Here is a 24,071-nt window from a genome sequence, read left to right as displayed (position 1 = left end):
ATCGAGGGGCAAGACTATCGAGTGGACTGCGATGCGGGCCCGGCACATCCCTCTGACCTATGCTCGTCTTCCGCATAGGTACTAGAATTTATATATTATGGAGCATTTATTTGGCTTATTTTTCAGATGTATATGTAATGTTTTGATAGCATTGTTTTTGGGCATGTAAACATTAGATTTCTAATCTTGTGGATATTTGATATGTCGAACATCTCTCTTGGGCCTCGTTCTTGTCTCGGTCTAGTTTCTTGTGTCGTCAGTCGTCTATTTCTTTTATTTTATTTTGATTGTTGTCTGAGACAGGTTGGTTGTAATATAAACAGAGAGGTCATGCCGAAATTTTTATAAAAACTTTTGAAAATCCGTATTTTTATTTAGTTTAATTTAAAGAAGAACTAGAGTCGTTTCAAAAACCACCCTGGAATTCTTCAAACGAGTTCAAAAGCTTGTCCTAAATGGGAATAATTACTCAATACGTCCCTATAGTTTTCTTACTTTCCAAAAAATATACTAACACTTTATTCGTTCCCAATTATGTCCCTCTTTTAACAAAATGTTTCCCTAATATGTCCTCTAAACTAAAAAATTCCTATACTACCCTTTTATTAACTGCTTGTTTTATTCCTTTGCAAAGAATTAAAATTCTTCGAGAGAAATCTCGTCCAACAATTTTTGGCAAGTTTCTTTACACCTTCAGGGAAGACTCCTTTCTTTGCTGTACAAATTCCTGCTCCTGAATCAATATAAGCTGCAAGGTATTCAACCCTATATTGTTCGTACAACATCCCAATTGGAATGTATATGGAGAAAGGGCTTGTTGTACAAACAATATAACATTGAATACTTTGCAGCTTATATTGATTTAGGAGCAGGAATTTTTACAACAAAGAAAGGAGTCTTCCCTGAAGGATGTGAAGAAGACTTGCCAAAAATTGCTGGACGAGATTTTTCTCGAATAATTTTAATTCTTTGCAAAGGAATAAGACAATCAGAGATCCTTATAGGAGGCGCAGGTCAGAAACCCTGGTATAAGCTAAAGACACCACCAATATATTTCCATGATACAGGAGCCGATATCCTATTGGGAAATAACTTCTTACAAATGTTTAAGAAGTATACCCAAGATAATGAGTTAAGACGACTTATGTTCACTACAATTTGTGATCATAAAATTATCGTCCCAAGACTCAAGATTGCTTTTTATCAACAAATGCCGATAATGTTCTGCAGCCAGCGTGGTGATAAAGGACAACTTTTTCACCCAAAAATGAAAGATTCAAGAAGATTTGGAGAAACCATGTTAAAGATAACAACAAAACAAGAACTCCAAACAGAGGATATGAAGCTTCTCAAGGTAACTCTGAATCACAAAGATATAATGTTAGAAAATAAGGTATCCCTTGAAGATGTCAAAAAGAGGCTCAAAGAAAGTTATAACAAACATCCTTTGGCATGGTGGGATAAAAATCAACTCAAAGCCAGTCTTACTCTAAATGAAGGCAAATAGTACGTATTCTTTAGATATATGCCTATCCCGATGAACATAATAGATCAAAGGGATATGAGGATGATTATCAAGGAATGTTTGGACCTTGGTTTAATCAAAGAAGGAATTTCACCATATAACAGCCCAGGTTTTCTGGTCAAAATCATGGTGAAATAAAAAGAGGAAAACTCAGGTTAATTATTAACTACCAAGGAATTAATAAGATCCTGGAATTTGATGGGTACTTCATACCCAGTAGAGAACATCTAATTAGTTGCGTACAAAATGCTAGGGTGTTCTCAAAATTTGATTGTAAGTCTGGATTTTACCAGATCCGGATGGAAGAAGGCAATAAGAAATTCATAGCCTTCTCTACACCACAAATACATTATATCTGGGAAGTTATGCCTATGAGATTGGCTAATGCACCCCAAATATTTCAAAGAAAAATGGATACTCTTTTTAAAGATTATTTCAACTTCATGTTTGTTTATATTGATGATATTCTTATAACATCAAAAAACATAGATGAACATGTTAAACATTTAGAGATTTTCTCTCAAATTTGTAAACAAGAAGGACTGATTTTATCTGAAAAGAAAGCAGTCATAGCAACAAGGAAAATTGAATTTCTTGGTATTGAGATTGATGAATCTAGAATAATTCTACAACCCCATATTGTAGAAAAGGTAAAGAATTTTCCAGATAAACTCAAGGATGTAAAACAACTCCAAAGTTTTCTAGGAGTAGTTAACTTTGCAGAGATGTTCATAAACAACCTAGCAATGTACACAAAGGTGTTCAGTCCTTTGTTAAAAAAGGATGCAAGGTTTATATGGACCAATAACATACTAAAGGGGTGAACCAATTAAAGGAGATATGTAAGAATCTCCCAAAAATGGCTATACCTGTAGATGAAGATGATCTTGTGTTATTTACGGATGCCAACGACGAATGGTGGGTAGCAGTCCTTACTAAGATCACTCCAAATCGAGAAATACCATGCAGATACTGTAGCGGTCTTTTTTTAGAATCTGAGGCTATCAGATGTCATATCAACGAGAAGGAATTTTATGCAATTAAAAGGGTTTTCGAAAAATGACCATTATTTTTACTTGCTAAAAAAATTCACTTTGAAGGTTGATAACACCCAGGTAAAAGTTTTCCTAAAAAATAAGATTGAATCTAAACCTGAAAAAGCTAGGTTATTAAGATGGCAAGAATTATGTCAAAATTATATTTTTGATATTATTATTATTAAATCACATGAAAATATTCTTGCAGATTTCTTAACAAGAGGTGAAATGCAGTGATGTGGATTCCATCATGAAAATGCAGAGGCATCTCATGAAACAACTTGGGTTGCTTCAAACCGAGTTCAACCAGCTTATCATAAGTGCCGATATGGCGGACAGGTTACAACAAGCTGATTGGATCAAAGTATCCAATCGAATCACAGGATGTCTGCAAGCTCAAACTCAATTATGGGCTATTATTCAAGGGCCAATTATGCGTGCCATAGAGAAACCAATGGGTTCTCAGAAATAAGAAATGTTAAACCATTGGTTTTAAAAGAACAAGAAATACAGCTACCAGTTGTAAAACAAGATGTGGAGGATTCTAATACTCAAGAAACAAGTGCTATCATCAGCTTTTGATAATCTAGATGAAGCAACAATAGATGAGGATAACTCATCAAGTCAACCCTCCGCCTCTGAGGTAAAAGAGGAAAAGATCAATCTTAGGTCCAACACAGACAAGGAAAAATCTAAGATTGATACTAATCCAGCTGTCATTTCTCCATTTCAGGTTTATCAACAAAGGTGGGAGAAATTAAGTACAAGAAGTGAAATCAACCCGATCACTTGCAGGGTTGATATTGCAGGAATATATCCAAGGGTTTGGTTAAAAAACAATGTCAATCATAAGTATGTAAAGCAATGGTATGAATTTGGGGATTTAGCCTAAGTTTATACAACTTCACCAGGCTTCCAAGAGATATCACAGTTACCAAAATGGATTCAGGAAGCATTCCAAGAAACATGTGCAAATAATGATCATTTGTCCAGAGGAGATGTGTTCAAGTTATACTTCTTTAGTGCAGCTCCAGAACCAACAGGGAAAGGATCACATGAGTCCTTTCATTTCATCAAGCTAAGGAGACCTGATATGAATAATCAAAGATTTATCAAGGATCCTATATCTAAAGAAATACCATTGGTGTCCACTTTCGGAGAAAATGAAATCTCGACCATAAGGACATGGGGTATTTGGGTCTGTCTCACCGAGATGGACAATGTCAAGTTTCCGTTCAAATTTTATCAGAATTCTGTGAATAGATCTTACCTGTTAAACACAATGATAGGAAAAACCACGGTTTTTGCGGAAGAACTCTTCGAAAAGAAGAGGAACTTTTTGTGGAACAACAAGCTGCTGGGGAGTAAAGAAACTCGTTGGAAATTATGTAACATGGCTCATATCGAAAGATGGTCAGAGAATATCTGCCAAGAATGTCCAAACCAGAAGGAGCCAGAATTTGGAAAAACCTTCAGACCTCGAACGAATCGAAAAAAAATTTCCGAGACAAGTAAAGGTGGACAAGGACCACCAAAAACGAGTTTTCCCAGGGGCCCACTGTAAAAGCAAAAGATGCCCCAACAACAATAAAGAAGGCATGTGAGGAGTATAAATCCAAAAAGAAAATTCAAGCATGTGACTCTTCCACTAGTAAAAGATGTCATCAATAATGGCATAAAAAAGACAAGAAAGCTGTAAGATTCTCTGAAGTTTCTCGGTGAAACGAGTGGAACTACAACTATAAATACAGACTTTCGAGAAAGCTGGAGATATCGATCATTCCCTTCAGTTTTCTTACAAATAAAATCATTGTAATATTTCTCTTTTTACGTTTGTATTAAGTTTCTGTAATTTCATGTATTTCAAGAATAATGCTACGATGAGTAGCTAAACTAGTTATCTCCTCCTCTTCAAAGGAAGTTGATTTATGTAATAATATGTTGTCTGAATAAATTTCCGAAGCTCTTCCCTATCATGTTATTTTCATTTAAAAATTAAGCTTTTACTATACGCCTTAAGGTAGGAAACGAAATAAGGTTGTGCTAGGTGCTGCCGAAGGAGTCTGTGTCAGGAATCATCGGTTGCGATCGCGTGTTTCGGTTGTGAGGAGAAACTTGTAAAATCCGATGGACATAACCCGGCAACAGTGTGGTCAAAGAGGTAATTTGGTTTAATTTACTTACGGAAGCATGATGTGATTAAGCTTTTAAATATTAAAATGGGAAATAAAGGGTATAATGTTGGAGAACCGTGATCAGATCAATCAGAATTGATACCCGGTGCAGCGGAAGTTTAAAATTTTATATGGAACAATTCCATAATGGGTATCAAAACTTTACGATTAAATTGTGCGTGTAAAAATTAAATCACAATTAAATTTTTACCTCCAATCTCGAATCGAGATTATGGACACCAACAGATTACTCTGCTCTTGTTGTATATCCCAGGAACTGATGGACGAACTGTTCTTCAATCAGGTCCACGAACAGAGATTTAATCCCTCTGATAGATTGCACTAGAAAATCTATCAGAAGTTTCTACGAAGAGAATTAACGAATTTGATCCGTTAAACCAGACTGAAAATTCAAAATTCACAGGCTGGATTTTCCCGAGCAGAGAGGGAAGGGGGCGGCCAATTTTAATAAAAACAACTAGGGTTTTCGAAAATTGTGAGCCTCTGTTGTGTAATTTCTGTACTGCAATAACTTATTTATAATGTGGGCTGCTAACAGCTTAGGGCCCATTAGTCATAAGTTCAAGCCTGACAAGCAAAGCCCGCATGTTCAGAAATTAATATAAAATTCATCGTGACTCAGATTGATAAACAAATTTTACCAATGTGCACAGAAACCATTTCTGCATCTTTTAAAGTCAAGATAAATTTTCTGAATCCGAATTCAGTGATTTCCAAAAATGCCCATCCCTATGTCATTTTAGGAAATCTTACTCCTCTACTCTTAAATAAGAAGTCCCACTTCTTTGTTCATTAAATTTAACTCTTTAAATTTAACTATCTCAACGGGGATTAAAAATCCATTACTCTGTGTGACCCTCAATGGTTCAGGGATACAGCTAGCCGTGGGCTCACAACTCCTTGTGACTCAGAACAACAATTTCCGACTTGCCCATCGAATCATGGTAAGAGCGCCTAGCAACATCGCCTCATGATTCCCTAGGTATCACTGATAGTGCCTGCAAGAACCAATAGATTTTGGTTAGCGTACAGTACGGTCCCTTCATCCATATATCCCGATCGAATCAACAACCATTGGTAAATCGAGAGTCGTTCGAGATTCGATAACTATGCAATACATCTTGAAGATCAAATAGTGACATCGCATGTGCTACTAAGAAACCATTTCTTAAAACACATCATGTACTTTGGCCAGAGATTCGTCACACTAATATCTCCTCAGATTGCATAGGATATCCACACTATCAAGTATGTGGTGAATCCTTGACAACAAAGCATCGACTCCTATATGTGTCGTAACTGTACCCAATCCCGACACCTGATGACCCCAATGGAGTCGGTAAACGAGTCAAAGTACAGTACTAGCATATAGAGTCTCAATGATGTTTCAAGTAGTAAGGACTAATGGTGTACAACCAAAACCGCGGACTTTATCTACTCGATAAGTGATAAACACTTGGAAAGTCCGGATAGGGTAGTTCGATCATTCATCGTATGAATATCCATTTGCATGCTTTGAACATGTCTATGTTCCATACCAATGAAACGTGGTACTCGGCATCGCAAATGCTAGTCTCAATCTCGAGCGATCCTTATCCTTATTAACGGACGGCTCAATCGACTAGGAACTGTTTAGAATATGCAGTGACTATAAGATGTGTTTCATGATAGTCATCCCCATGTACTACCACATCTTACATACACTATAGTATATTCAAGTTCTTTATCAAAACAACAATAGTATATCACAATATAACAATATGAAGAAAGATAAAGTCATTGCCATTATAAAAGTGTAAATTATATTAAACAAAAGATTGTTTATACAAAGAGTCATCAAAGCCCTTAGCCACAAGTTGGCTCACCGGGCACCCACTCTTTCAATCTCCCACTTGCCCTATAGCCAACTAGTCATACTACGCAGTCCCATTGCTTCGCGATGTTTGTCAAATAATGGTCCTGGCAAGGGCTTAGTAAGTGGATCAGCGATATTGTCTGCAGAGGCCACTCTTTCGACAGTGATGTCTCCTCTTTCCACGATCTCCCGGATGATGTGGTATTTCCTCAGTACGTGTTTGGATCTTTGATGAGACCTTGGTTCTTTTGCCTGAGCAACGGCATCCGTGTTGTCACAGTACACCGGGACTGGACCAACAATTTCCGGAATAACGCCCAACTCTTGGACGAAATTCCTCATCCAAACGGCCTCTTTAGCAGCAGCTGATGCCGCAATGTATTCTGCCTCAGTGGTGGAATCCGCTGTGGTGTCCTGCTTGGAACTCTTCCAAGAGACAGCACCTCCATTGAGCATGAACACAAATCCAGAGGTTGACTTCGAGTCATCCACGTCACTTTTGAAGCTAGAGTCGGTATAGCCTTCCAATTTCAGTTCTCTTCCTCCATATACTATGAACATATTCTTAGTCCTTTGCAAGTACTTAAGAATGTCCTTCACGGCTTTCCAATGCATTTGACCAGGATTAGCTTGATATCTGCTCGTGACACTCAGAGCAAATGCTACATCCGGTCTGGTAGATATCATCCCATACATGATACTACCAATGGCTGACGCATATGGTACATGTGTCATTTTCTCTATCTCTTCATCAGTCTTGGGACACATAGACTTGGATAGAGAAACTCCATGACACATAGGTAGATGTCCTCTCTTGGACCCATCCATTGAAAACCTTTTCAATATGGTTTCGATGTAAGTAGCTTGAGTAAGTCCTATCATTCTCTTAGATCTATCTCTATAGATCTGTATCCCTAGAATATAGGATGCTTCACCCAAATCTTTCATCGAGAATCTACCTGATAACCATATCTTTGTTGACTGCAACATCCCTACGTCATTCCCAATGAGTAGGATGTCATCAACATAAAGTACTAAGAATGTCACAGCATCCTTAACTACTTTCTTGTACACGCACGGTTCCTCCGGGTTCTTGATGAAACCAAAATCCTTTATTGTTTCATCAAATTTCTGGTTCCAACTTCTTGATGCTTGTTTTAGACCATAGATTGATCTCTGAAGCTTGCATACCTTATGCTCGCTTCCCATGGATGTGTATCCCTCAGGCTGCGTCATATAGATCTCTTCCTTAATGTTTCCATTAAGAAATGCAGTCTTCACATCCATTTGCCATATCTCATAGTCATACCAAGCAGCTATGGCAATAAGGATTCTTATGGACTTGAACATTGCAACTGGTGAAAAGGTTTCATCATAGTCAACTCCTTGTCTTTGAGTATAACCTTTCGCCACCAATCGTGCCTTGTAGGTCAATACCTTACCATCAGGCCCAAGCTTTCTCTTATAGATCCATTTACACCCTATTGGAACAATTCCATCGGGAGGATCTACTAAGGACCAAACTTGGTTTGTATGCATCGAATCTATTTCCGACTGCATAGCTTCAAGCCATAAATTTGAATCCGCATCAGAAATTGCTTCTTTGAAGTTTCTTGGATCACATCCAACATCGGGTTCATCTTGATCCCCTTCAAGAAGAAGACCATATCGAATAGGAGGTCTAGAAGTCCTCTCGAATCTTCTAGGTATAGGCGTGTCTATCAATGGTTCCTGAGGTGTAGGATCATTATTTTGTATTTCGGATTCTTCTCGAATTTCTTCGAGTTCCATCATCTCGCCTTTCTTATCCAATAAGAACTCCTTCTCCAAGAAGGTGGCATTCCTTGAAACAAACACCTTTGTTTCAGCAGGATGATAGAAATAATATCCGATTGAATTTTTCGAATACCCTACAAAATAACATAAGGTGGATCGACTATCCAACTTATCTCCCACTGTCTGCTTCACGTAAGCAGGACATCCCCAAATCCTCAAGTACGAATACTTAGGAGCTTTGCCATTCCATAACTCGTATGGTGTGTTATCCACTGCTTTGGTGTGGACGTTGTTCAACAACAATACCGCCGTTTCAAGCGCATAGCCCCAAAACAAAGGTGGAAGCTCAGTGAAGCTCATCATGGATCGAACCATGTCCAACAAAGTTCGATTCCGATACTCCGATACACCATTCAGCTGAGGTGTCATAGGAGGAGTCCACTGAGAGAGAATCCCATTCTCTTTCAGATAGTCCAAAAACTCGGTACTTAAGTATTCTCCACCTCGATCCGATCGAAGTTCTTTAATACTTTTACCTAGCTTGTTTTCTACTTCAGCCTTGAATTCTTTGAACTTTTCAAATGCTTCAGACTTATATTTCATTAAATATAAATACCCATACCTTGAATAATCATCAGTAAAGGTAATGAAGTAAGTGTGGCCATATTGAGTACCAATTCTAAATGGACCACAAACGTCTGTATGGATCAAATCCAACAAATTTTGACTACGCTCAGGTTTCCCCTTAAAAGGAGATTTAGTCATTTTTCCTTTCAGGCAGGACTCACAAGTAGGTAGAGAGTTAATATCAGACATATCAAACATGCCCTCTCCCACTAGCTTGTTCATCCTCCTTGAGGAAATATGACCTAGCCTAGCATGCCAAAGGTTTGCCGGGTTTTGACTATCGATTTTCCTTTTGTTTGTTGTTACCGGTTTATCAACATAATTTATTGGAACGTCTTTTAATTTTAAGTTATATAGATCGTTTTCAAGTTGTTCATTTCCAATCAAACATTCATTCTTGTAAATATTGCAAATCCCATTCACAAAATTGCAAGAATAATCATCTCTATCAAGCATAGAAACAGAAATAATGTTTTTAATCAAATCTGGAACAAATAAAACATCTCTCAAAAGTAACTTAAAATCGTTCTGCAAAATTAAATAAACATCTCCCACAGCTTTAGCTTCAACTCTAGAACCATTTCCGAGCCTCAGCTGGGTCTCACCCATTCTAAGCTTGCGACTTCTTGTCATCACCTGCAAATCATTGCAAATGTGAGATCCACATCCGGTATCCAATACCCAAGAAGTAGTATTAAGTGAAACATTTATTTCAATATAGAACATACCCTTCGCAGTTCGCAACTGCTCTAGATATTCCTTGCAGTTACGTTTCCAATGACCGGGCTTCTTGCAGTAATGGCAAACATCCTTGGACTTTTCCATGTTTGAAGCCTTTGTCTTGTTCTTCTTCTCGGGTCCGGTTTTCTTGGGTGGGGCAGAACGTTTCTTACCCTTTGTACTTGGCCCCTTCTTAGCAGAGGAAGAGGAGCCCACCAAGAGAACCGGTTTATCCTTCTTTAAAGTGGCTTCATATGTTACAAGCATATTGACCATCTCTTCAAGGGAGGCCTCTATCTTGTTCATATTAAAATTCACCACAAATCCGTCAAACGAAGAAGGAAGAGAGAGAAGTAATAAGTCCACGTTGAGTTCATGCTCCAACACCAAATCAAGCGTTACCAACTTCTGTATGAGCCAAATCACTCGTACCCCATGATCACGGATCGAAGTCCCTTCATGCATGCGACACGTCATTAGCTCTTTTACAGTAGCGAACCTTTCAGCTCTCGATTGAGCCCCAAAAAGTTCCTTGAGTTGTACGTGAATGTCAGCAACATTCACGGTATCCTCAAATCGCCTCTGGAGTTCATCAGACATCGAGGCTTGCATATAGCATTTGGCCTTGATATCATGGCCCCACCATTTATCAAGTTTGGTCAACTCTTCCGGACTTATGTCAGCTGGTGCTTCCTTCGGAGGAGATTTTTCTAACACGTAGAGCATCTTCTCCGAGGTCAAGACAATCTTCAACTTACGGAACCATTCCGTATAGTTTGCGCCAGTCAGTTTATTTTGTTCGAGAATAGAGAATAGTGGATTGCGCGAATTCATCTTTATGAAATACTGAAAAGAAACAGACAATTATCAGTGATTGTTTAATTAATTTACTAAGACATAAAATAGGCGAAATTTATTTTATGAATCTCACTCCCACTATTTTAACGGTTTCACTACCCTCTAGTGAAAACGGAAAACTGTTTTTCTTAGTGGGAACATGGAGTCCAATTGACAAACTATGGTCCCGAAAAATATCAGCCAACCATAATTTTCAAAAGGTAGAGCCCAATTGATTCCAAAGCAACCTCCACGTTTTTACCTCATGTCCAATAAGGGCCCAATAATATGACGCCGTTTATTGTGACATGTCAAGATGACCCATCAATATTAAGTTGTGATGGACGGTCGCCATGTGGATCCCCCAATAATATGAGCCGATCCCATGGGAGTTCCACCCAACTTACAACATTTGTCGATCCAATGTACAGCTTTCCGACGAACGGGCCCCCCCAATAATATGAGCCGGACCGTATCCGCGGGTAGCATCTCATACATTGATCGTTGATGGAAGGTAGGAACATTTAAACAATATTTAAATTTCCTTTATTTATCTTGATATCAATTTTAAATCATATTTAAAATGAGGAATTTTAATTTTGAAAATTTGTCTCATCATTTTAAAAATTTGTATGCTTGCGGGATTCATACAATTTTGTCTAAAACATGCATACAACTATAATATCATATATTATATAGGATGATCGATTCCATTTCTAATCGACCCGTGGTTGCCAATCACGAGTCTAAGTCCAATCCTAGGTAATATGCAGGTATGCAATGCAATCCTATTACATTGAGCTTCCAATTTACATTTCTTCAGTCTTTATTGTCTGCTGGGCCCACCTCCGTCTTCAAATCTTCATCTCCCACTAAGTCTAATGTATTTACAATAAATAACCATGACAAGTAGGGGATACATTTTAAGGGGTGAGAACGGGCCATAAACCAGGCCCACTTTTATTACATATGACAATTCATATTGGGTCATAAACCAGGCCCATTAATAAATCCAACAACAATAAAAACAAATATAAATTCCTAACATACACCTACAAAATTGGTCATGGCAATCGATCATCCTTATCCAATAATATTTAATTCAAAATTAATTTATTGGATAACATGCAATGGCAATTTAAATTAAAAGGATAAAATCATATTCCATATATAAAATCTTATTTTACATACAAAATCATATTTTATCTTTTTATCAAATAAAATCATATTTTACATATAAAATCCAATTTTATACATAAAATCATATTTTACTCAATATTTCCATAAGATCATATCTTATCATCAATTGTACCAAAAATAATTAATTTCATAAAATCTGTTTTAACGGATAAAATCTATAAATTTTCCAAAAATTCAAATTTATCCAAAAATCAATTTTTAAAATTTTCGGACTCGAACAATTCGATCCGACGCCTCGTGGACCAATCAAAAACAATTTTCGATCGGACCAAAAATAGAATTTTAACATATTAAAATTTTAATTTAAAAAAAAATTAATTTTTCCCGGGCTGCCCGTCGCTGCCCGTGTTTTGCCCAAAAAAAAAAAAAATTTATTTTAAAAAAATTTATTTTGTTTCAAAAACCGAGGCTTAAAAAATTTTTGTACAATCGATTAATTTAATCGCTTGATCTGAGCAACCTTGCTCTGATACCACTGTTGGAGAACCGTGATCAGATCAATCAGAATTGATACCCGGTGCAGCGGAAGTTTAAAATTTTATATGGAACAATTCCATAATGGGTATCAAAACTTTACGATTAAATTGTGCGTGTAAAAATTAAATCATAATTAAATTTTTACCTCCAATCTCGAATCGAGATTATGGACACCAACAGATTACTCTGCTCTTGTTGTATATCCCAAGAACTGATGGACGAACTGTTCTTCAATCAGGTCCACGAACAGAGATTTAATCCCTCTGATAGATTGCACTAGAAAATCTATCAGAAGTTTCTACGTAGAGAATTAACGAATTTGATCCGTTAAACCAGACTGAAAAATTCAAAATTCACAGGCTGGATTTTCCCGAGCAGAGAGGGAAGGGGGCGGCCACTTTTAATAAAAACAACTAGGGTTTTCGAAAATTGTGAGCCTCTGTTGTGTAATTTCTGTACTGCAATAACTTATTTATAATGTGGGCTGCTAACAGCTTAGGGCCCATTAGTCATAAGTTCAAGCCTGACAAGCAAAGCCCGCATGTTCAGAAATTAATATAAAATTCATCGTGACTCAGATTGATAAACCAATTTTACCAATGTGCACAGAAACCATTTCTGCATCTTTTAAAGTCAAGATAAATTTTCTGAATCCGAATTCAGTGATTTCCAAAAATGCCCATCCCTATGTCATTTTAGGAAATCTTACTCCTCTACTCTTAAATATGAAGTTCCACTTCTTTGTTCATTAAATTTAACTCTTTAAATTTAACTATCTCAACGGGGATTAAAAATACATTACTCTGTGTGACCCTCAATGGTTCAGGGATACAGCTAGCCGTGGGCTCACAACTCCTTGTGACTCGGAACAACAATTTCCGACTTGCCCATCGAATCATGGTAAGAGCGCCTAGCAACATCGCCCCATGATTCCCTAGGTTTCACTGATAGTGCCTGCAAGAACCAATAGATTTTGGTTAGCGTACAGTACGGTCCCTTCATCCATATATCCCGATCGAATCAACAACCATTGGTAAATCGAGAGTCGTTCGAGATTCGATAACTATGCAATACATCTTGAAGATCAAATAGTGACATCGCATGTGCTACTAAGAAACCATTTCTTAAAACACATCATGTACTCTGGCCAGAGATTCGTCACACTAATATCTCCTCAGATTGCATAGGATATCCACACTATCAAGTATGTGGTGAATCCTTGACAACAAAGCATCGACTCCTATATGTGTCGTAACTGTACCCAATCCCGACACCTGATGACCCCAATGGAGTCGTTAAACGAGTCAAAGTACAGTACTAGCATATAGAGTCTCAATGATGTTTCAAGTAGTAAGGACTAATGGTGTACAACCAAAACCGCGGACTTTATCCACTCGATAAGTGATAACCACTTGGAAAGTCCGGATAGGGTAGTTCGATCATTCATCGTATGAATATCCATTTGCATGCTTTGAACATCTCTATGTTCCATACCAATGAAACGTGATACTCGGCATCGCAAATGCTAGTCTCAATCTCGAGCGATCCTTATCCTTATTAACGAACGGCTCAATCGACTAGGAACTGTTTAGAATAAACAGTGACTATAAGATGTGTTTCATGATAGTCATCCCCATGTACTACCACATCTTACATACACTATAGTATATTCAAGGTCTTTATCAAAACAACAATAGTATATCACAATATAACAATATGAAGAAAGATAAAGTCATTGCCATTATAAAAGTGTAAATTATATTAAACAAAAGATTGTTTATACAAAGAGTCATCAAAGCCCTTAGCCACAAGTTGGCTCACCGGGCACCCACTCTTTCATATAATAGGTATTATTTAGTTTCAAGGACATATTCGAGACACCTTTTAATTAATAAGGGATATATTCGGGATTTGAACAACAAAAGGGATATAATTGGGACGATGATGAAACTAGAAGGATATATTCAATAATTATCCCTCCTAAATGTAGAAGTTTCAAGTGGACTACAACAAGTTGATAAGATCTCAGTCTCTGATCGAATGACAAATTGTTTACACACTACACTTAGTTGTGGTTTGTATCGCTGAAGTCTATCCTCCAGGCTATTGAGAAACCATTGGCTTCTCAAAAGGAGAGTTTTTTTAGCACAAGGCTCCTAGAGTAGGGGATTAAGGTACGTCTATCATAAGTTCTAAGTTGGGATCATTTTCGGATGAAATTCATATCTTTAGTCATTATAGGACTGAGTGATTGCCGCTTTATCAAAAACTATAGCTGGTGATAATGATGCAACTCAAATATTTTAAATTGCACAACAGTCCAAGCGTGCTCTACCTAGCAAGTAAAATTATTGCATCCCAAAAATCTCTCTCCTAATAATTGCACCTCTTGCAATCAATGGGAATCGAACTCATGAACTTGGATCTGATATTAATTATAGGACCGAATGCCTTTCACTTTATCAAAAGCTATATCAGGTGGTAATGGTGCAACTCAAATCTTTTAAATCGCACAGAATCTCGAGAGACATGATTCGATTACTCTACCCAGCAGGGACAATTATCGCATCCCAACAATCATGAATTAAATTCTTCACCTCGGGGATTGAAAAAGAGATCAACTTATAACTCAAACTGACAAAGGTAAATATAAAGTTTATACTAATGAGTATATAATATCTCTGTTTATTGTATATCACCATAATTGGGAGAAATAAAAATTACAACCAGAGTTAATCTGATTACAGGTCGATTGACGTACTAGGAAAATACCCAAGGATGTGGATGAAATCCAACGTCTATCCTAAGGATGTCAAGTTATGATATGCATTTGGGGCTCTTGATTCAGTCTATACCATATCATCAGGTTTCTCGGAGATAACACGATTACCAAAATGGATACAAGAATTAGTGAATGAAACATGGACAAACAATGATTTTTTATCTAGATGTGACATTCTGGAACTATACTTCTTAAGTGAAACAACAGAACCAACTGAAATATCTCAACGAGGCTTTCCATTTCATCAAGCTTAAGAGGTTAGATACTAATGCTAAAAAAATTATCAAGGATCTTCCAACAGGAGAAGTGCATCTTGTTGCCGAAGTTTGTGAAGATGACGTCTCCGTTAATAGAGCTTGAGAAATATGAGTATGTTTCACAGAGATGGACAAACTCAAGATTTCATTGAAATTCTATCAGAATTTAGTGAATGGATTTTTCTGTTAAACATAATGACAAGAAAAACTAACGGATTAGCAGAAAAAACATTTAAAAAAAACAAAAGAAATCTTTATTGGAACGACAAGCTACTAGAAAGCAAAGAAACTTGTCGGAAAATTTACAATATGGTCATATTGAAAGACAGACAGAGAAGATTTTCTCGGATTTTTAAAAATGGGCAGAATTTGAGAGCTTTTGGCCCAAATCTGACAGGAAGCATCTTGTAGAGAGAAGTCCAAGTGGTGAAGGATCATACTTAGGGACCACAAAAAACCAAAAAATTTCCTAATAAAAAATAAGGATAGCACGTGATTCAACCACCACTAATAAAATCAGGATCATTACTTGTCACCTAATAGGTAGCTAATAACAATAATTCAAAGCAACAACTGACATCCATAATGAAAAGAAATTTACAAGTTTGAAATTCCATATTTCAAATCCACAAAAAGTTCTATTAATACTAAGGCAGAAAGAAGTTAAAGACATCAACCCTTATCTTCAGTTTTTTTTTTTCAAAATAAACAATGTAATATTTTTAGTTTATGTGTATTAAAATTTCAGGCTACTATAACTTGTTATACATGTAATCTCTTCTTCTACAAGCGGTTGCTTAGGTAATAATATTTATTGGCTCCTAAAGGGATGTCCAAGTTGGTGGAGTAGGTGAACTCTTGGTCATAGGTTAGGAGTTCGATTCCTCCCGCCAACACCTTCTTGGACTAGCCTGTCACACAGGGTTTGCCTAGTGTGGTGTACCTGACTAGCGTAGTTTGCAGGCTATTGTGTTAGTTTGGGGGTTTACCTAGAGCGCACCGAAAGATAGCGGCTGCGGGTTCCCACGTAAAAAAAAAATATTTATTGTGTTTGAATACAATTACTAGTATTTTACCCCTCTCATATCAAATTTATTTACGAACTAAATCTGTTATTCTACTTCTTCATGTAGGAAACAAAACAACGATATGCTAGGCGCTGTTGAAGAAATCTACGACATGAATATTGATTGCGATTGCATAGTTAAGATGCGAGTAGCAGTCTGTAAAGCCCGATGGATAAGACCAAGTGACATTCTTGTCGAAAAGTAAAAAAAGTTTAATTTATTTTACAAAAGCATGCTGGACTAAGGAAAAAAGAAAAAAGAAAAAAAGAAAACATGGGTAGAATTAGATTTTGGACTAAAATGAGAAAACCACTAAAACGGAGGACTATTTTATGACACCAAAAAAAAAAAGAAAGAATTTGGCAAAATTATAAAGACCAAATCGGTAATTATCCCGGAAATTCCAAATTTCCAAGTTACATCCAAATATTTATATTTCAATAATTGGTCAAAAATTGATCACTATGTAACAAATTATATTTTCAATTATAAGATTAATATAATTGTCAATTAGATTTTGATATATCGGATATATAACAATAACCAACGTCATGTATTGAGAATATCGAAGCTTGACAAATGCATTAAAACTATTTGTGTAGGGATAACCATGAATCAGATCTAAACTTGATCTCATATTAAACGCGTTTGACCAGACGAATTTAAACCCGATCAAGCTGATCCATAAGCAGGTCCGAGATGGGTCTCGAGTTTGGCCAAACCACCTCATCAAACTATATATATATATATATACTCATCAAACTATACACATATATATATATATATATATTATTAACATATAGTTAAAATGTTCTTATATTAAATAATTATCATATTATCCATAATTTAGTTTATTTGGGAGGAAAAATTATAATTTTCTGTAGGATAGAGAAAATGAAGAGGCAACAAGAGAAAAGAAAGACAGGAAAATAAAAACAGAAATACAGCCATCCGTAATCTCTACTTACATTGGATGTTGTTAGATTTGTACAACTTTTGATTGCTCGAAAACCTTAAGCTCAAAATCCGGTATGAATGGATCGTGTGATCATCCCCAAGAATCATTAAAAATCGTAAAATCCCTTAATCTCTTTCTGGGATCTTCAACATATAAAAAACAAGATGAATCTTTTTAGGATATCGGAATCCGGGCTTTTCTTAATTTTGATTATTCTGATCCGTCGATTGTTTTGGATCGAAAACTTTTATTGGGTTTTGAATTTGAATTTATAATTAGATGTTGGTTTATGGGCTGTTTTCCATTTTTGTCATCTCGCTTGAATCATGTGGAGAATTTGGTTATGTTTTATGATAATTATCATCATTCTCTTGCAGTGTTAGCGAGTGAATCAAATATATGCTTTTTGATACTTGATTTGTTGGTATTATCTGATTACTGGATTTTTTCAGTTTTTATTCCTGATGGGATTGAATGGTAGTGAACATATTTTCGTTGAGCTGATTTATTTACTAATACGATGATTAATAATTATTGTATTGTTGTTTTAGCTTTTTCTTTAATTTCTTTGTTCATTAATTTGAGAGTTGTGTTTATGTTCTGCGCTAATGTTGGCAATTGCCGGTTTGAGGTAGGGAGAAGGCAATTCATTTAGCTGCGTGAAGTAGAGTGCGTTGATGTTGATGAACCATTCAATAACAAAAACGTTCTGTTTTGCAGATTGGATATGGCATCAATGGTGACCAAGGCTTGTAGTAGCACATCCAGTCAAACGTCAGCCCAGATGGTCCAAGAAAAAGCAAGTAGAAATAAGAGAAAATTTCGAGCCGATCCCCCATTAGCCAACCCCAATGAGATCATGCCTTTGCAACCAAATAAAAGCACGAGTTTCGAATTCTCTGCTGAAAAGTTGGAGAGAATCCCAAATCACCTGCATAGGAATAGGTGTAACATATGTGGTGTGAATCGAGATAGTTCCAATGCTTTAAAGCTCGACCTTGGACTGTCTTGTGCATCTATGTCGCCTGAGTTAGGAGTGGACCAGTCTAGGGATGAGACTGAGACATCACCAAACGATTATCATGACGCTGATTGGAGTGAACTTACCGAATCACAGCTGGAAGAACTTGTTTTGAGCAATTTGGGTGCAATTTATAAGAGTGCAATCAAGAAAATAATAGTGTGTGGTTACAGCGAGGATGTTGCAACCAATGCTATTTTGAGGTCTGGCCTTTGCTATGGGTGTAAAGACACCGTATCAAATATAGTCGACAATACGTTAGCGCTTTTGAGAGGTGGCCAAGAGACCGACAGGTCAAGAGAACATTATTTCGATGATTTGGAACAGATGAAGAAATATGTATTAGCTGAGTTGGTTTGCCTTCTTAGAGAAGTTAGACCTTTCTTCAGCACTGGGGATGCAATGTGGTGTCTCTTGATATGTGATATGAATGTGTCACATGCTTGTGCTGTGAACAGTTATCCTTCGAGTAGTTGTCAAAATGCTGCTGTTTTCAATCGGGATTCATCCTTTTCTTGGCAATACCCGTCAAAACTAGAGTTTAAAAGTTCTGATTTGCAAACTCCATTTAGACAAATTTTTTGTGCCGCTGATGCTCACATATGTCCATATGAACGAACAAATCTTGATTATGTTTGCAGAGGACCACTCTCGGCCTCCAAGAATTTAGCAAATGAACCTATATTGAAGCGAGAAACATCATTTGTCCCCAACGGACTTGTCCCTGAAAAAGAGAGTCGAAGCTGCTCTTCTTTGCACAATGATGTGTCAGAGAAGGAAAATCAAAACTCGATATCTAATCTTAATGAAAAACCCTTCAATGCTACCAGAATATACCACGGTACAGTTGCTGGGGAGAAAATTATGGGCTGTAGAAAAGCTTCTGGAATGACTAGAAAAGAGTACAAATTACGACATAAGTCCATTCACTTTGAGAAACACCACCACCGTTCGCATGGTTCTAAAATTACATTGAGCTCTGGGAAACATGCTAGTTTAGGAAGTAATTTTGGAGGTCAAGAGTTGGATAAGAGACTTAAAGCCGTGGCTGATTCTACTGGTGTAAATGCTAAGAATCCCTCATTCAAGATTGGCAGTTTGCCTCAATACTACAAGAATCATAATATTTCTTCAACTGATGGACTTGCTTCGGTGCCATTGGGGTTGGGAATAAATAATCTTCCTTCATTGTCTAAATGTAGCGACTCGACCTCATTACAGATTGTCCCAGAAAACAAATCGATTTCGTTACCTGTTGCTGATACAGAACTTTCGCTTTCATTGCCTGTGAAAAGCATTGTTAATCCAACACCCATCAGCTATAACACACCATATTATAGTTATGGTGGTGTTTTAAATGTTAAGTCTCTTGGAAAATGCATTCCTTTGGACAGGAAGGACGAAATGATTATGAAATTGGTTCCAAAGGTTCAGAAATTGCAAAACCAGCTTCAAGAATGGACAGAGTGGGCAAATCAGAAGGTCATGCAAGCGGCTCATAGACTGACCAAAGACAAAGCCGAGCTCAAGACTCTGAGGCAAGACGTGGAAGAAATGGAATACCTCAAGAAAGAAAAGCAGGTATTGGAAGAAAATGCCATGAAAAAGCTTTCTGAGATGGAAAATGCTTTGTTTAAGGCTTGTAGGCAGGTAGAACAAGCTAATGCTGCGGCCCGAAGACTTGTAGTTGAGAATGCCGTATTCAGGCGGGAAATGGAAGCTGAGAAGGTGCATGCTGCTGAGTCAGCTGAAAGTTGCCAAGAGGTGTTGAAGAGGGAGAAGAAGACACTGTTGGAATTTCAGTCAGTGGAGAAGCAAAAGAGTATTTTACAGGAGGAGCTTGCAGCTGAAAAACACAAGATGATGCTGGTACAACAGGAGTTACAGCAGGCCAAAGATGTGAGGGGTCAAATCGAGGTATATTTTTGCATCCCTGAATTTTTATTACCATGATGTTGTCCTGAAGACCTGCTGCATGAATGCCTTGTATTTATAAACCGGCACTCTTGTGAAAAAGCTAAAATATCAGGTTAACAGTGTATAGTTTGTAAATTTATTTTATGACATTGGCAGAGATGTGCAGTTATAGCTGGTTTCATGTCATATTTGTAAGTATGTTAGCCAATATTGACACAGTTGCGAATTCTTAAATTTCCATGTTTGGCAGTAGACCATGGTGACCTAATTATTTTTGCTCAGTGGGAGCAACTTTAGTCTCTGATGCGAATCAGGTTTTACTTTTTATTTTTTTTAATTTGTAATATATAAATTGGAGTTCCAGAATCAAACCTGGTCTATCTAACTTTAATGGACCTAAAATAATGGTTGATCTTGTGGCTTATCTAGAAAGATAAAGAACAAGAAATTAGTTTATACATCCTAGTTAAGAAAGTCACTAATTCAGGGCCTACAGAAGTCAATAAAGTTTTTTCTTTACAAGTCTATTGTAAGTTCACATTAAAAAATCATGATGTCACAGGCAAAATGGCATCAAGAAAAGAAAGAAAAATGTAAGTTACTTGCACAGGCCAGTTCTTTTAGAAAAGAAAGGGAATACACTGAAGCCTCAGCAAAAGCCAAAGAGGAAGCTATGAAGTCGAAAGCAGATACCAATCTTCAGAAGTGTAAAGATGATATCGACAGGTTAGAGAAAGAAATTTCTCAACTGAAAGTAAAATTAGACTCGTCAAAAATAGCCGCTCTTAGGAGAGGAATAGACGGCACCTATGCCAGTAAACTAACCGACTCCCAAAACACTCTGGCCTGTAAAGAATCGGCTGTCTCTTATGTACCAAGAGTGATAGCAGCATCATATTTCGAAGATTTCACTGGGAATGGAAATGTGAAACGTGAACGGGAATGTGTGATGTGCCTATCTGAGGAGATGTCCGTGGTTTTCCTCCCATGTGCACATCAAGTGGTCTGCATGACTTGCAATGAGTTACATGAGAAGCAAGGAATGAAGGACTGCCCTTCTTGTAGGAGCCAGATCCAGCAGCGTGTTTGTGTACGTTACGCTCACCCTTAAATTGTTTTTAAGAATGTGATCAACTTTCTTGATAATGATCTTTGGGAAAATCGCAAATATATCTGGTTATGGATATTTTTTTTAGAGTTTACGATTTTTATATAATGTGCCAGGAAGCAAAAAAATGGCTCTGTTACGGTGTGGAATTGTATTATTCTTGTTCCCCTTTTCAATGAATAACCTATCTGGCTTCTCTCTTATTACTGCCAGTGTTGAATTTTTAAACTGTGCAATTTCTATTTGTTCTAATATAAATATTGGTTTGTAGAAATTATTTCTAAATATGAAAATTTAAATGAAAACTATAACAAAATATATTAGAACACATAAGAAATGTACATAATATATGTTGCTATTATAAATATTATTTTCTTATTTATAATTAAGTATATTACAAGTTACAACATGATCATTGGTGATTACACTATGCAATGAAGACAAATTCCTCGAGGACTTGTGTGTTACCAAAATAGTCTGCCAATAAATACATTTCAATATGATATGCCCTTAAGATGAAGTTGAACTTGAAGCTGATGTCTGGCTAGAGGGATACCCTACACCATTGCGTTTATTAGGGAAAATAACAAAGATGGAGCCAGAAACTGCCCCTATAACCGGAGGTAGCACCATCAACAGAATCTTCTTTGTAGACTCAAACGATGGATAAAAGCATGCTACTGTGTCAGGGTCCAAAAGGGCTATTCCAGTAAAAACAATCAACGAGAAAAAACCGTGTACAAAATCCGTGAAACGAAGCTTATACGATGAAAGATCTTGAGATGATGAAGAAGGCCAGAGGCCTTTGCTTGTCACAATGCCATACTGTGTGTTACCTTGGCTGTCTTTGTAGCTATCAGTGAACGAGGAGAAGCAGCAGGAAAGGCCGCACAAGGCGATCAAAATACTTGAAAGGTACTTGTGGATGGTCTGGCACTGGCCACTGTTGGTTAAAACAGGGTTGAGAAACTGGTAGAGGAAGACTGTGCCTGTGGGAAGGAGTTTGATGAGGTTGGCTACGCCGGTTAGTGTTGTCTGTGTGACGGTATTCGTTGAAGTTGTTAACAAAGAGTCGGTAGCATTTGACATGTTTACAAGCCTTTGCGATTAGCAGCTCTTTTCACCTTGTTTGAGTGTTTGATTTTTCGGAGTTGGCTACTTTGGCTTGTAGAATGTGTAGTTATATTGGGTTGAGTTTATGGGTGAGTGGGAATAGAAGGTTGCTTTGGGGATTATCCAAGTGTAATGGCAACCAATAACGAAAGATTGTAACAATTAACTGAAAGTGTTTAGTTTCTGAGCAGTAATTCTCATTTGTGTTTTATGTGGTTGTCTATCCAGTTTAGCGATTAATGTATGTCACACGGGATAATATACAAATTTAAAATATTTGAGTTGTAACACAAAATATAGTAACAAATATCTCATTCCAATTTAAAAATATATGTATCACCAGTTTTGTGTTCAAGGAAAAATAGTTTTTTTGGTCCACTATCTTTTCCTATTTCGAATATTTGTGTACAAAGTTTTTAAATTTTGATTTTGGTGCTTTAACTTCGATTATTTTTTGGCCAATTTAATTTTGTTGGAGTGCTGATGTGGATCGTGGTACCAGAAAATGTTGATATGACACAAAAAAAATGTTACAAATCTAACATGAGAAACGACAATATAATTAGGTAAATAGTTTTTTTTATATATAGAAATTTTGGAGATTATATAAAACTTTAATATTTTTTAATCAATTAAATAATTATTTAAATGAATATTTTTTTTTGTTAATTATAAGAAGAAAATTGTATTTCACAATAATTTTTAAAACATATAATATTCACACACGGCTGTGAATGAAACAACTTGTAGAATTTAAACCTTTTGGGATTAAGCTTAGGCGTTAAATAGAAATACGGTTGCTTTTACCCTCGGGAAACTCATGATTATGGTGCTAAACTTAGCTGTTTGTTTTCAAATTCTGGATTGTTTTACTAGAGATGTGTATTAGTCGTATCAGGCCAAAACTGCAATTATTTTCAGTTTCCCACAGTTTGAGCATAGTTAGGAGACTAGGAAGGAATTATGACAATTTCTTGTGTATCATCCTCAAAGTGTCTAAAATTCTACAATTTGCAATGCACGTTCATATATTTTTAAAATTTTCTCACTTCAACATAAAATTCTTTAGAAAAGAATGCTTTGTTAATTAGCAACTAATATTCGAAAATATTAGCATTTTCAAGTAATTAACGTTGAGATAAGTAGTTTGACTTGAGGCACTATACTATATGATGCAGAGGACGTTTGAGAATTATAGTCCCTATGAGAAAAAAAAAACCATGAATCTTTCTCAAAAAAAAAAAAAAAACCATGAATCTAGGATAATATAGTATGGAATAAATTTATGTTTTTTTTCTCCTTACTCTTTCTGGCCAAAGTTATTTTGTTTCATAATGATATAGCCTGAAATTATAATCTCTGGAATTACATAGATCGAAGAAGGAAGGTCTGAGTAGCTCGTAAACGGGTTCAAGTAATCGAAGACGATTGGCTAGTTGATGGGTCAAAGTAGTCGTAGAAGATGGGCTCATACATAGTCTCATAGATCGGTAAACAAAAAACTTTATGGGTTATCACCTACGTCATAAACAAATATTAGATGCGCCAGAGATTGTCTGGCGTAGATACTCCGATGTTCAAGTTATTAAACCGTTCACG

General features: G+C 36.6%; 2 protein-coding genes across 2 annotated transcripts; one reads left to right on the top strand and one right to left on the bottom strand.

The window, feature by feature from the left end:
- The first annotated feature begins 17,578 nt into the window (after positions 1-17,578).
- On the top strand, positions 17,579-21,537 carry LOC140873928 (putative E3 ubiquitin-protein ligase RF298). The gene is made up of 3 exons (XM_073277211.1): positions 17,579-17,944; positions 18,034-20,251; positions 20,814-21,537. Exons 1-3 carry the CDS (start codon positions 17,922-17,924, stop codon positions 21,360-21,362), a joined length of 2,790 nt encoding a protein of 929 aa, XP_073133312.1. The 5' UTR covers positions 17,579-17,921; the 3' UTR covers positions 21,363-21,537.
- A 145-nt stretch (positions 21,538-21,682) lies between these two features.
- On the bottom strand, positions 21,683-22,633 carry LOC140873929 (protein DMP2-like). The gene has a single exon (XM_073277212.1). It carries the CDS (start codon positions 22,446-22,448, stop codon positions 21,870-21,872), a length of 579 nt encoding a protein of 192 aa, XP_073133313.1. The 5' UTR covers positions 22,449-22,633; the 3' UTR covers positions 21,683-21,869.
- Positions 22,634-24,071: the final 1,438 nt, after the last annotated feature.

This window comes from Henckelia pumila, chromosome 1 (genome assembly GCF_033568475.1).
Source record: "Henckelia pumila isolate YLH828 chromosome 1, ASM3356847v2, whole genome shotgun sequence".
NCBI classification, from domain to species: domain Eukaryota; kingdom Viridiplantae; phylum Streptophyta; class Magnoliopsida; order Lamiales; family Gesneriaceae; genus Henckelia; species Henckelia pumila.
Note: the sequence above shows the minus strand (reverse complement) of the source record. Positions and strands in the feature narration are given on the sequence as shown.

What these genes read in the sequence shown, in the direction of transcription:
- LOC140873929 (XM_073277212.1), bottom strand. Translation starts at nt 22,448, where the DNA reads ATGTCAAATGCTACCGACTCTTTGTTAACAACTTCAACGAATACCGTC.
- LOC140873928 (XM_073277211.1), top strand. Translation starts at nt 17,922, where the DNA reads ATGTTGGCAATTGCCGGTTTGAG. An exon ending in TTGGCAATTGCCGGTTTGAG is followed by an intron (nt 17,945 to 18,033) that starts GTAGGGAGAAGG and finishes TCTGTTTTGCAG; the next exon opens with ATTGGATATGGCATCAATGG. An exon ending in ATGTGAGGGGTCAAATCGAG is followed by an intron (nt 20,252 to 20,813) that starts GTATATTTTTGC and finishes ATGATGTCACAG; the next exon opens with GCAAAATGGCATCAAGAAAA.